The following is a 12,843-nucleotide window of genomic DNA, read 5'->3' as shown; positions in this document are numbered from 1 at the left end:
TTAGTAAACATTCTTATCTAATTGGCACTCTAAGGTTTAAGAAAACTTAAATTCCCTTTGAATAAATTAGAATCATCTAATCATTTATAAGAAAGGGTCTATGGACACCTATTTTAAAATTCAAAAAAAACTAAAATAACTCAAAACTTCAAAGCTAAATATAGTTTTTTCTCCTTTGAATAATGAAAAATGAAAAAAACAAAAATAAAAAATGCTATCCTTGTACCTCAAGTCAAGGATCTATAAAGTACTGCATTAGAATTATAATAACTATTGGAAAAACTTACTGTAACTTCAACCTTATTACCACTGTAAGGGTAAAACTATGCTAGAGCCAAAGCCTTCCAGTAACTAAATGCTCTTGGAAAGTGTCCAAGATAATGTTATAGTAAATTTCCAACTTGTTTCATCTAAGATCAAGAAAAACAAGTTATCTAAAGCACTGGATTAAGTTTAACAGATTCTAAAAGTTATAACTCAAATAATCAATTAGAAAAGTCTTTACTCTGTACTCATGATGGGCCCTAAGACCAGTAAGGGTCAGGTGGGGAGACAGCTGCACCTAAGAATCTAAGTCACATATTAATTAATATTATTTTGAGAAAAATTTCAATACCAATAGCTTCCATTTTGAGAGAAACAGATTTTGGCAGAATCTGTTAGAATAATGCTTTATAATGATACTGAAATGTGGCTCCTAAAATGTGGACAGCATATGGTGGTAGTTATTCCGGTTTCTAGTTTGAGCCACTGTGTGGTCTCCTGTTATCTGTGGTTCAGATTCCTTTTTTACAGGCTGTACATCTCACAAATATACACCGATTTCATATATAAACAAACATAATGGTGCTTTATGTGAGTGCATATGTAAATGTAGCTATATGACACTCTAGACAAGCTGTGATTTCCACTCGTAACAATTTTTTTATAAATTAAAGTTCTACTAAATTGAGAAGGAAAAGCCAGCAGTTAAGAGAAAAATCCAGCCAAAAGCAAAGGGAGCTACAAAATTAACTCTGGAAGCCAAAAAAAAAAAAAAAAAAAAAAAAACCTAAATAGAGCAGGTGCTCAAAACAAACAAATTTAACACATTTTCACTGAGCACTTTCTAGTTTACCTATAAATGTTCACATTTTTAAAAGGCTAAGTGCTACACTAACTTTCATTTATGAAAAATGACATCCTAGGGTAAATTTCTAATTTCCAAGAGAAATAATTTGAGTTTCAAGATCTGTAGACAAAAATAAGAGATGCAAGAGCTGCAAAGAAATGAACCAGAAAAGCAAACACAGTCTTACAGGAAACATGGAAGCTGTCTGCAACATTTAAAAGTGGGATGGACTAAATATAACATACAAAAGACCCCAAATGAACAAATTTAGTATAAATATCCCCAATGTGTTCAAAGTCTACTGAAACAAGCAATGCCATTCCAACAGATACTACAAAAACTGCCATAAACTGTTTACTTCTATTTTTCAAAAATGATTAAATGATGAGATATGATGCAATATATTTTATAACCTACCAATTCTCCTAATGATGCTTCAACTATGGATTTGTGCTAAGAAGAGTGATATCTGTTCATAGAGCAGTGAAAATGAAGCCTCAGGAAAGACATTCAACATACAGCCGACCCCTAAAGGCTCCCTGATGCACATTTGCAACCACAGTATTCATGATATGCGGTACACTAAACTAGCAACAGATTGGTTAAAAACAGTTTGGATTCTCAACTTCCCATAATACAGGCAACATTTTTAGAAGCAATCATATTAAAATAAATGTGTCTTTCACAGTTACGGGATGAAATTTTAAGCTGGACAGGCACCATGCCCTGATTTTCTACTTTTTTCATAAACCATATGACTTCCACATGCTGACAGTGTTTTATGTTTTAACCTGCAGTAAAGGCTTTACATCATTTTAATGCTCAGTGCTTAAAATGCAACAGAATCACCTCCGCTAAATGCAAGGAATAGGTTCGGTTTACTAAACCTTTAGTGATTTCAACCAGACTACTAGTCAGAAAAAGTTTAGTGAAAGCTTTTCCCAGTAACTACTTTGCATTTCCACGGAAGAAAACAAACAGAAAATCTGAGGTGAAAGAGAATATTTTTCCAACTCTTAAACACTTGAGTTTTTTATTTCTAAAATAAATATTGAACATCTAAGAACTACATCTAAAAATATATCTTTCAGCAAATATATATTCTATTATATAATTATACAGGATTTTCCTCCAGTTTTTGGAAAGTAATATTTCAAGTTAAGATAGAAGATTAAAACAAAAAAATTGTGGAAATCCTAGTCTATAACATACCAAAGGTTCAGCCTTGTATCAACATATTTTATATACTAAATTTGAGATTTAAAAGACATCAATTTTTTTTCTATTCAGGTCATTCTAAATATATATACCACCTCATATTTATAATCAGCATATCTGTGTGAATGATCAACTGCAGAAATTCAAATCAAAGGTTATAAGACATACCATAAAACTACATATTGTACCTATGTGGCTTTTTAGTTCTTATGGACTTTGCAGTTTTTATGTAATCCTTTACTCATAGGTTCGAGAATTGATAACTTTGGAGCCAAATATGTAAATGCTTTTTAGTCTCAACAGTTAAAAAAGCAATTATGCCAATTCCTTTAGTTATGTAAAGGTCCATTACACACAACACACAACACACAGACACACACACACACACAACTGTCACAGAAAAAAGATTAGTGAAAAATTTTAATTTTAGACTGAAAAAACTACAAAACATATGGACTTAAATTCTCCTGGTATAATGTTATTAAATATTAAAGACTGTGAGAAAAAAAGATGTTGCAATCCTCTTGCCTTTATAACTCTACTTTAAACTTGAGAAAAAAAAATCAGAATTCAAATATTCCAATTCACCTAGATCTAACAACTTAGTTGTGCAATTTTAAAATTAGTTTAATGCAATGCACTTCAATCCTGATATGACAATTACCTGTGGCATAAATGCAAAACAAAAACAAATGCAAGTCCTTTTCATCTAATGATGCGTTTTACAGCGAAACCACAAAAAGCACAATCATATTAGCACAAACTAAATAAACAGGCACAGGAGGCATCATGTCCATCCAGGAAGAGAAATGTAGCATGCCAAGAAAGAAAGGAAGGACTGAAAGAAGGAAGAAGGGAAGGAAGGAGAGAAAGGAAGACGGAGGTTTCTATACCTGAAGGATCCCAGAGAAATGAACTAGTCATATCACTCTATCCTATTAGATATAAAAGGGTTTCTACAAGCTTCAAGGTAAAGAGCAGCAATCACTTTACACCATTCAACTTTGCACAGTATAGTATCTTTCATGTCAACTCCCTTCCATCCTTTACTCACCCAATGCTTCCTCACTCTTCCATACCAGCTTTCAGACAAATCCGAAACAGAACAGGGTGGGGTAGAAGAAAAATACAAGCGGCGCCTTTCTGCTACTGCCCCCGCCCCCAAATAATTTCCAACAGTTTTTCCTACTACGAAAATAAGTCTCCCTATCTTAAGATACACAACAGTCATTCTAGGTCTTTAGTAGACACACAGAGACGCATACACATGTCAGCACTTCAGACCCCCACTGCATACCCCCGAACCTTAAGTAATGTTTATTGCATTTAACATGAAGACAAGATACAACTACCTACTGTTTCGGGGTGAGGGTGGGTGGAGGACTCCTTTCAAAGTAGCCCCAACAGTGTAACCAAAACACGGTTCCGGAATAAAATATTAAGAACACTTTTCCTTTCCCACCTATCTATGGACTTAAGGATGCAAAATTCCATCTCCAAACCACTTCATCTCTAAAATTCTTCAGCCAGGAGTTTGGGGTGGAGATTTGTCCAGGGGAGGGGGCGGAGGCGGGGAGGAGAAGTGTGAGCCGGCAATGGGACACAAACGAGTTGCTAACCCCAGCTACCCCGCACCACGTCGCCAGCCCAAAGGTCCAGGACTCGGACCTCACGCACGCTTCTCTGGCCAGGCCCAGTTAAAAGCTATGACTCCAGCTATCTAACTTCCTATCTACAGACATTTATTCAAGACTAACATATCACACAAGTACACGTCACACAGTTTAAAACACAGTTATAAACCCCAAACAAACCCACACACCTCAAATTCACCTCACAGTTTCCTAAACTCCAAGCAGGAGACCCCACCTCCAGGATTCAAACCTTCCGCCCACAGTGGAGGAAACCAGAAGAAAAGAGTTGGGGAGCAGCCGACGCCTTTCAATTACCGCCCCCCACAAAGTGCCCCACCCCACACCCTGCGTTCGGGTTACCCACTCGGAAGCCCCAATTTCCTCGCTCTTCTCAATCGGGCCGCTTCAGAGACCCATCCCCAGCCCACTCACTTTCTCCCCAAAACCCCTCGAAAAAAAAAAAAGTGAAGAGAAAGAAGCGAGGAAAGAGACTTGAGGTAGTCCGGCTTCAAAACCGCTCGACTCACCTCAGAATCCTTGCTGAGTTCTCTCCGCCCGGCACAGCCCCCTCCCCAACGTCCCAGTACGAAAAGGCTGAGGCAGGGAGGAGGGGAATGCGGGAGGGGGAGGGGTGTCTTCCGCGTGGGGCGCCAGTCAGGAGGGGACTGGGGAGGGGTTGAGGCCGGCGCAGGAAGAGGAGAAGGGGGAGGGGAGGCCCCTATCTCCCAGTCTCCCCCTGAAAACCTCCCTTGTCTCAATCACATCAGACTGACTGTCTTTGTCTGGCTGACAACCGCCATATTGATATCAACAGCCCCGCTCCCACCTGCTGCAGCCGGGCGGCCCTGGGAGTTGTAGTTCTTGCCTCCCTTGAGTAAAAGCTCAAAACTTGGCATCCAGAGGCCCCAGGGAACTACAGATCCCGGCAAGTCCCGCGCCCATCCGCCTTCCCTCAGGGAGGAGGGGAAAGGGGCGCCAGAGCCATGAGGACTACACATCCCAGAATACCATGGGTCCCAGGCCCGGCTAGGGGACATGATATCATGCTGGGGTGCAGAGGGAGGATGAATTGGCGGCGAGGATGAATTTGAGCTGACCGAGGGAGGCGTTGAAGAGGAATGGGACAAAAAAGAAAGATGACCACAGTTCCCATGATGCATGGAGAGATGACTACATTTCCCATCATGCCCAAGAAGGGGGCGTGGAGAAAAAAAAAAGGACTGCATGTCCCGCGATGCTCTCGGCTGACTGGTGGCAGGGATTGAACCGGAAGACGCTTTCTGCGTTTGAGAAGTGGAGTGTCTGGTACTGAACAACCAAAAGTCCAGTATGAAACTGGTGAGTCTCCGTTCCTAGGTCATAGGACAAAGGTGATGCCATATCCTTTTAGACTTCGTCGTTTCCACTTTGGGAAGGGAAGCAGAAAGTGGGGTGGACCAAGGAAAGCGGCTGTTGAGGAGGTTTGATTCTTATTCCGCCCACCCCTCACCACCAGCTGCCCGAAGATCTTATCCATTCATTGGCGGGTTGCTTTGGTTAAAGTCGTTCACTCTGTCGCGTTTCTTTTACTGCAAACTAAGGTTGGGCTTTACGAGCCGGAGTTGATTTCTCAGCTGCCACGTGAGTGTTAATAGGTTAACTGCTTTCGTGCTGCAGGCACTTGATTAGCGTTTTTCCCCACCGTTGTTGAGGCGGCTTTGGTTAGCAATGAGTAGACACTATTGAGCAGAGGGTAACCACTTATTAAAGTTTGTGCTATAGATTTTTAACTGCCCTAGGAATTCAGAGAGGGACACGAAGTCAGTGTGTGATCTTGGAGGATTTGAGTCTTAAATCCTGTAACAGTGGGCTGAGAGGAAGTATACCAACCTAGAAACTGCGTGAGCCAAGGTTAAACATGCCAGTATATCTGGAAAAGTCTTTGCATCTCAAAACCCAAACACTTGGCTTATAGAAAAGCTTCCAAGACCTTTATTTTGGGCCATTTTACTCGTATTGTACATAGATCTAACTAGTGTATTCTATCTGTATGGAATTAATAGCATAATTAGGTGTGAGATGCCGTTTTTCAACTTTTTAAAATTCGTGTTCCTGCAGCCAAGTATTGTCAAGCTTTACTTTCTGTGATTTTTATACAAAACCAAAAGGTTTGTTTTCTTATTTGAACATACTTTTCCAAAGCATGGGTGCCCTTATGCACGCACACACACACTACAGACATATACTCTCTGAAGTGTCAGTTGTTTTCTGAAAAGAAGTCAGAAAGTATTAAAGTAGATTTAACTTCAAAACTGCTTCCATTTCAGCCTGTTCATGTAGGGAGAAGGGTACAGATCAGTAGACCTTGATTGTCAATTTGCTCCTAGGTCAGTGTGTAAAACATTTAAGAACACAGAATTTATTTTTTTCTTTTTAATGTTTTATTCATTTCTGAGAGAGAGAGAGAGTGTGTGAGCAGGGGAGGGTCAGAGAGAGAGGGAGACACAGACTCTGAAGCAGGCTCTAGGCTCTGAGCTGGCTGTCAGCACAGAGCCCCATGCGGGGCTTGAACCCACAAACTGAGATCATGACCTGAGCCAAAGTCGGACACTTAACCAACTGAGCCACCCAGGCTCCCGAGAATGCAGAATTTAAAGTCACTGCCTTGCTCTAAACAAGTATGCGATTTAATGAAAAAGATAGAAAGGAAAGCCAAAGTTATAATCATTATTTACATTCATGGTAAAAGAAGAGCGAGTTCAGGGTTTGGGGAATTAGAGGATAATGGGGTGGGAGACAGGAGGGAGATAGCTTCCTGGACAAGACTGCTTTCTTATCAGTTTAAACTGATAAGAAAGATGAGTAGGCCAGGGCCTTCCATGAAGAGGGCTCAGGTTATTGGTACAAAAGAAATTCACTTAAGTGGTTGGAACACAGACCAGGTGTCCTCAATAAAGGATAAATCACATTTGGTGTGCTTGGTGAGAAGGGCGTGCAAATGTGAATCATTTTTTCCGTTAAAAACTCATTTAACTGAGAGTATCAAAGAGCCAAGGTTTACTTTACCTATACTTTGGTTTGTTCATAATATCCTCCTGCTTAACTTATTTACAAATGTGAAAACATAGAAAGGAACAAAAGTAGTAACTTATTTCTTCCTTTAAGAATCAAAATATGCCTGGGGTGCCTGGGTGACTCAGCTGGTTAAGCATCCAGCTTCAGCTCAGGTCATGATCTCATGGTTCGTGAGTTCGAGCCCAGAGTCCGGCTTTGTGCTGACAACTCAAAGCCTGGAGCCTCCTTCAGATTCTGAGAGAGAGACAGAGACATTAAAAAATTTTTTTCTTTAACAGCCAAAATATGCCTCATAGGAAAAGGAAGTGTTCTATCTATAATCCCAGTCCCTCCCTCTTTACTTTCATTTTTTCTTTTTTCCTTTTTTTTTTTAAATGTTTATATATTTTTGAGAGAGAGAATGCAAGCAGGGGAGGAGCAGGGAGAGAGAGAGGGAGACATAGAATCTGAAGCAGGCTCTGAACTGTCAGCACAGAGCCCGATGAGGGGGCTTGAACTCACAAACCGTGAGATGATGACCTGAGTTGAAGTTGGGCACTTAACCAGCTGAGCCACCCAGGTGCCCCTTTCCCTCTTTACTTTCAATCCATGTGTTACATGTTAAAACTAATTTGGTAATTTTTAGATGATCTTTAAGGAAAAATTACTATCAACATCGCAAAGTAGTTTCAAAAACTTTAACACTTGGTAAGTTAGATTTCTTTTGTGGGTCATGCCTCCCATAGAGTTGATTATCCCATGGCCTAAAATTTTGAACTTTGTGCGCTGGTTCAGGAATAATGTAGTAATAAGTCATGTTTTTACATTTATATCATGAAACACAGAAATATATTTTATTGAGCACATTCAATAAAGTTTTTGAGATTATGACTTCCCAAAATACCCTCCCCATGCACAATATGACCATATCTTGTTGATTCTATTTCTTTTTTTTTAATGTGTTATTTATTTTTGATAGAGAGTGTGATCAGGAAAGGGTCAGAGAGAGAGAGGGAGACACAGAATCGGAAGACAGGCTCCAGGCTCTGAGCTGGCAGTCAGCACAGAGCCCGACGCAGGGCTCGAACCCACGAACCGTGAGATCATGACCTGAGCTGAAGTCAGATGCTTAACCGACTGAGCCACCCAGGTTCCCCTTAAAATTAGCTTCAAACGTGATTAAGTTAGATCTTTGAAAAAGATTATTGATAAAAAATTAAAGTTGGGAAACTTTCTTGATAATATGAAGGGGTCCATAGCATATCATGCCAATTAAGTTGAGTGCCCAGGTTAGTTTTTATACTGCTCAGTTTATCCTCTAATACCATTTATAGTTCTCTAACTTTATACATCACTCCCTTGGTGGCTTTTCATACACCCAAGAGAAGACCATGGATGTCATTATAAAGTAATCTTTGGATATCTCCTCCTTAGATACTAACTCAAAGGATTTTAATGACTGTCTACAATATTATGCAGTATTCAGGTGGCTTTAACTAAAAACATTTTATTGGCACCTTCAGTTAACCAGAATCATTTTTAAGGAACTGGAAAATTGGAAGTGTAGCCTCTAAATCAACATATTTTATAGCATATTCTGTTATTAGTATAAACTGAGCCTCATTGACTATGTCTCAGTGGCCAGTTCAGCAAAAGATAGAAACTAGAATTCATCAGGGTCCTTAACAAAAACATTGTGGAACAAAAAAACTACTGAATACATTGACAAATTTAATTTGGAACATCATATCCAGGAATTTGGTCATTCAAATAGATGAAGTTTAAAGTGAATAAAAGAAGCAGTTCAAGAATGCAGCATGTGTCATACTTTCTATAGATAGTTCTAGACATGAAGAGAATCTTCTAGTTTATTAAGTCAACCAAAATCTATTAGGTTGACTTAGCATTCAAAGTTTTCATACTTTCCATTTTAATTCTTACATCTGACGCCAAAGATTGTTTGTGCTGAGGCACAAATTTGAACATGACTTTAAGATTAGTGATCATCGTTAGTGAATGAGCCTGATTTCCTCAGAGCCCATGGCTTTTTGTAGTTATTGTTCCTGTCTTGTTAAGGTTCTGAAAGGAAAGTTATTTAAATGCTTGTTATACTATACTTTTTTAACTTGATGGAGGAAATTGTATGCTATAGCTGTATTTATAAATTTCAAAATTCAGAAAGGCCAGGAGATGTTCTTCAGTGATCTTTGCTCCTTTATGCAAAGTGCAATTTCATTTGGGGGAAGGCTCAAACTTTTCATTCACTGTTTCTCCTAGGAAAACAGATGGAGCAAAGAAATGGATTAATGGACTGTTCCCAGTGGAAGACAGATAAAATACCAAGTGGAATTGTAGATGATCTAGAAGATCTTTGCTTGAAAGGGGCAAATTCTACCCCAAGGTCAATGTAACAAATTATTAGGAAAGTGTGTGGTTAATCCTTACTTGGATCTTAGAGTGATACTTTATTTCTCCAGTTTACAGAAATGCAAAATCCTTTAGGCTTCTTAGGACTTGGGTAAAGAACAGAAAATCTTTTGCTATAAATTACCAACATTCACAATTTTACCAATGCTTATTACTTAACCTATTTTGGTCTGTTTGTTAAAATGTCAACCTGATTTCACTAGCTTTTCTATTTCTTTTTGCTGGTTGATTAGAGTGCCCTCATGTGTCTTTTTGATGTAATATCATTTTGAGCTTCAGGAAGGTCATGTTTTATCAACACCTTGGTATGATAGGTTTTTTTTCATTTCTTTCCTCAAACTGAAAGTGACGTGTAACATAAGGCCAAGTCACTTACTTCGTTCAGCCATGCTCTGAGATAAAAACGGATATTTGGGGTATTTCAAAGTCATAATTGTTACTATGAAGAATTAATCTTTTATACTTAATGCAAAATAAAAGTGTACCAATGATGGGTTTTTTCCAGCAATGATAGTTGAAAATAATGGTTGAATTGAAATAGTTATATTGGCTCTCAGTATAAGCATTAATGACATCATTAGTGATGCATATAACTGCAGTAATACATCTGTTTTGTGACTGGTTTGCTTTGAGTACTCAAATCCTGCTACCGTTTTCTCTGATGATCAGCAGAGTGTACTTGGCAGACAAAGGCCAGGAGTGTAGCATGAAATTCAGTAAAATACAGTATTCCAAATGGAAAATTTGCTCCTGGCTTGCTAAATACCAACTGAGACCCAGGCACAAACTGCCCCTCAGATCTCCATTATGATTCTTTTATTTATTCAACAAATCTTCCTGAACACCTTTCTCCTCTGTGCATTGCTCGAGGTGCTGGGTATACTACAATGAACAAAACAGATTTACTCCGTGCCTTTATGGAAGGTAATGTCTAGTGGCCTACTGGTGCAATTCAAACAGTATTACAGTGAACTTCCTGATGTGGAGATGTCACTAGGCACTGGCTCAAGTATTTTTTTAATTTTAAATTAGTTTTAAAGTATTTTTTTCAAACAGTGCATTTAATTATACCCAAGAATATGCCTTAAAATTTTAACAATTATAGCCAACTTGCCCGCTAGTTTACCATTGTACCAGTAGTGTATTAGAATGCATTTCCTCCCCCATGCCAACAGTGTCATCTATTTCTTTACTCTTACTATGTGCCTTCCTAATGCAACTTTCTTTCATCAATCCACACAGCCTCTTGTCTCTTAGACTTCAGCTATAATTAGGAAAACATTCTTATAGTGGTATTATATGGATGTGGGAAATGTACTGGAAAGGGGAACACATTTCTTCAGATAAAACAGTGGTGTCATAAGAATCTTTAAAGGAATTTTTTAAGGAATCTTTGGTGATGGCTTTGAAAATGATACATGAGTGTAGTAATTAAGATGGCGGTATTGTGGGATCAAATGGACTGGAAAGGCAACCAGGCCAGGTGTGTGTAAATGACAGGAGATCCCCCATCATCCCCAGAAAAAGAATGATCTGTAAGATGAAGCTAAAACTTGACATATCAGGAAGGGCTAAGAAAAGGGTCAGAATTTGCAGAGATCATGAGAAAAGGCAAGGCTGCAAAGCAAAAGGATGAAGGGGAAATAGGAAAGACTGTAAGAAGAAAAGAGTCAGTTTGAAAACCCCAAGACACTCAGTGATCAAGTCTAAGAACTGTGTGGTGGCAATTTTACTGTGAGAAAAACAGGAAGTTTCCGTTGTCCCTGATTGACCATATATCTGAAGGAAATGCCCGAAAGGTCTAAAACATTTGAATTTATTGAAAGCACAACTGAATGAACTTTAGCTCTCTCAAGGATATATAATCAGATAGCTGATGTTCAAGAAAGTGATTTTTTTAGTAGGAATTGCAAAACGAACACCCTTTTTGCCCTTAAGGTACAGTTTATTTTTCATTACTCATGTTTATGAAAGGGTAGGGGGGAGGTGAATAATAAAAGGTCTTGCATAATCCATTCTACAGATTTATGACCCAAGCAGAGATTCTCTTTTCTGAAATACGATATTCTGCATTTTTTTTATTTCAGTGTAATAGAGGAAGTCATAATTAGATGTTCTAATTTAATAAGTCTCCTTTCCCATATGTTTTTCCAGCATGTGGAAATAATGAGTAAAGAAGCAGTAGTGTTAATAATGTAGAGGAGGGATGCCTGGGCGGCTCAGTCGGTTAACTGAGGCTCTGGTCATGATCTCTCAGTTTGTGGGTTCAAGCCCTACATCGGGTTCTGTGCTGACAGCTCAGAGCCTGTATAGCCTGCTTCAGATTCTGTGTCTCCCTCCCTCTCTTCCACTCCCCCACTTGCGCTCTCTCTTTCTCTCAAAAAATGAATAAACATTTTAAAAACTTTTTTAATGTAGAGGATATTATTATAACCATTACCTTTTTCTCTTACATTTTTAAAGCAACTTTATTGAGGTATAATTTACATGCCACAGAATTCATGCATTTAAAGGGTACAGTAGTGTTAATAATGTAGAGGAGGGATGCCTGGGCGGCTCAGTATTAGTAAATTTACAGAAATATGTAATAATCATCACAATCCAGTTTTAGAATATTTCTATCACTCCAAAAAGATCCCTTGTGCCCATTAGCAGTCAATCCCCATTACTACCTCCAGGCTCAGGCAACCACTTATCTACTTTCTGTCTTCTAGATTTGCCCTTTCTTGTCATTTCATATAAATTGACTCCTACAATATTCAGTCTTTTGTGTCTGACTTCTTTCACTTAGCATGTTTGTGAGGTTCACCCATGTTGTAGCATATATTGCTCAATAATATTCCACTGTATGAGTATACGCCATTTGGTTTATCCATATACTATTTGATAGACATTTGGGTTGTTTTCACTTTGGGGCTACTATTGTGTGGACAGTTTTCATTTCTTTTTTTTTTTCCTTAAATAGTTTATTGTCAAGTTAGTTTCCATATAACACCCAGTGCTCATCCCAACAAGTGCCCTCCTCCATGCCCATCACTCCCCTTCCCGTCTCCCCCACCCCCATCAGCCCTCAGTTTGTTCTCAGCATTCAAGTCTCTCATGGTTTGCCCCCCTCCTTCTCCCCAACTATTTTTCCCTCTTCTCCCCCATGGTCCTCCATTAAGTTCCTCCTAATCCTCCTATACATGGAAACATATGGTATCTATCTTTCTCTGCCTGACTTATTTCGCTCAGCATAACACCCTCAAGGTCCATCCATGTTGCTACACATGGCCAGATTTCATTCTTTCTCATTACCATGTAGTATTCCGTTGTATAGATGAACCACATCTTCTTGATCCATTCGTCAGTTCATGGACACTTAGGCTCCTTCCATGTTTTGGGTATTGCTGAGAGTGCTGCTATGAACATTGGGGTACA

The 12,843-nt window shown here is 38.9% G+C and overlaps 2 protein-coding genes across 8 annotated transcripts in view; one reads left to right on the top strand and one right to left on the bottom strand.

The window, feature by feature from the left end:
* The window catches only part of HMBOX1 (homeobox containing 1), a 178,746-nt gene extending 174,168 nt beyond the window's left edge, over positions 1–4,578 (bottom strand). For 5 of the 6 annotated variants that reach the window (XM_077769701.1, XM_077769694.1, XM_077769696.1 and 2 more), the window contains exon 1: positions 4,491–4,578. The gene's annotated coding sequence lies outside the window, so the exon portion shown is untranslated. The remainder of the gene's footprint in view (positions 1–4,490) is intronic. The other variant, XM_077769695.1, reaches the window with a different exon arrangement.
* A 640-nt stretch (positions 4,579–5,218) lies between these two features.
* INTS9 (integrator complex subunit 9) overlaps positions 5,219–12,843 on the top strand; it is a 110,241-nt gene continuing 102,616 nt past the window's right edge. Inside the window, exon 1 of one of the 2 annotated variants that reach the window (XM_077769692.1) lies at positions 5,219–5,301. In XM_077769692.1, coding sequence (XP_077625818.1) covers positions 5,293–5,301 — 9 coding nt within the window. In that variant the 5' untranslated portion in view covers positions 5,219–5,292. Of the gene's footprint in view, positions 5,302–5,508; positions 5,584–12,843 lie in introns of those variants that run through there. The other variant, XM_077769693.1, reaches the window with a different exon arrangement.

This window comes from Crocuta crocuta, unplaced genomic scaffold (genome assembly GCF_008692635.1).
Source record: "Crocuta crocuta isolate KB4526 unplaced genomic scaffold, BGI_CrCroc_1.0 scaffold551, whole genome shotgun sequence".
NCBI classification, from domain to species: Eukaryota; Metazoa; Chordata; class Mammalia; order Carnivora; family Hyaenidae; genus Crocuta; species Crocuta crocuta.
This window is presented reverse-complemented; position numbering and strand designations above follow the sequence as displayed.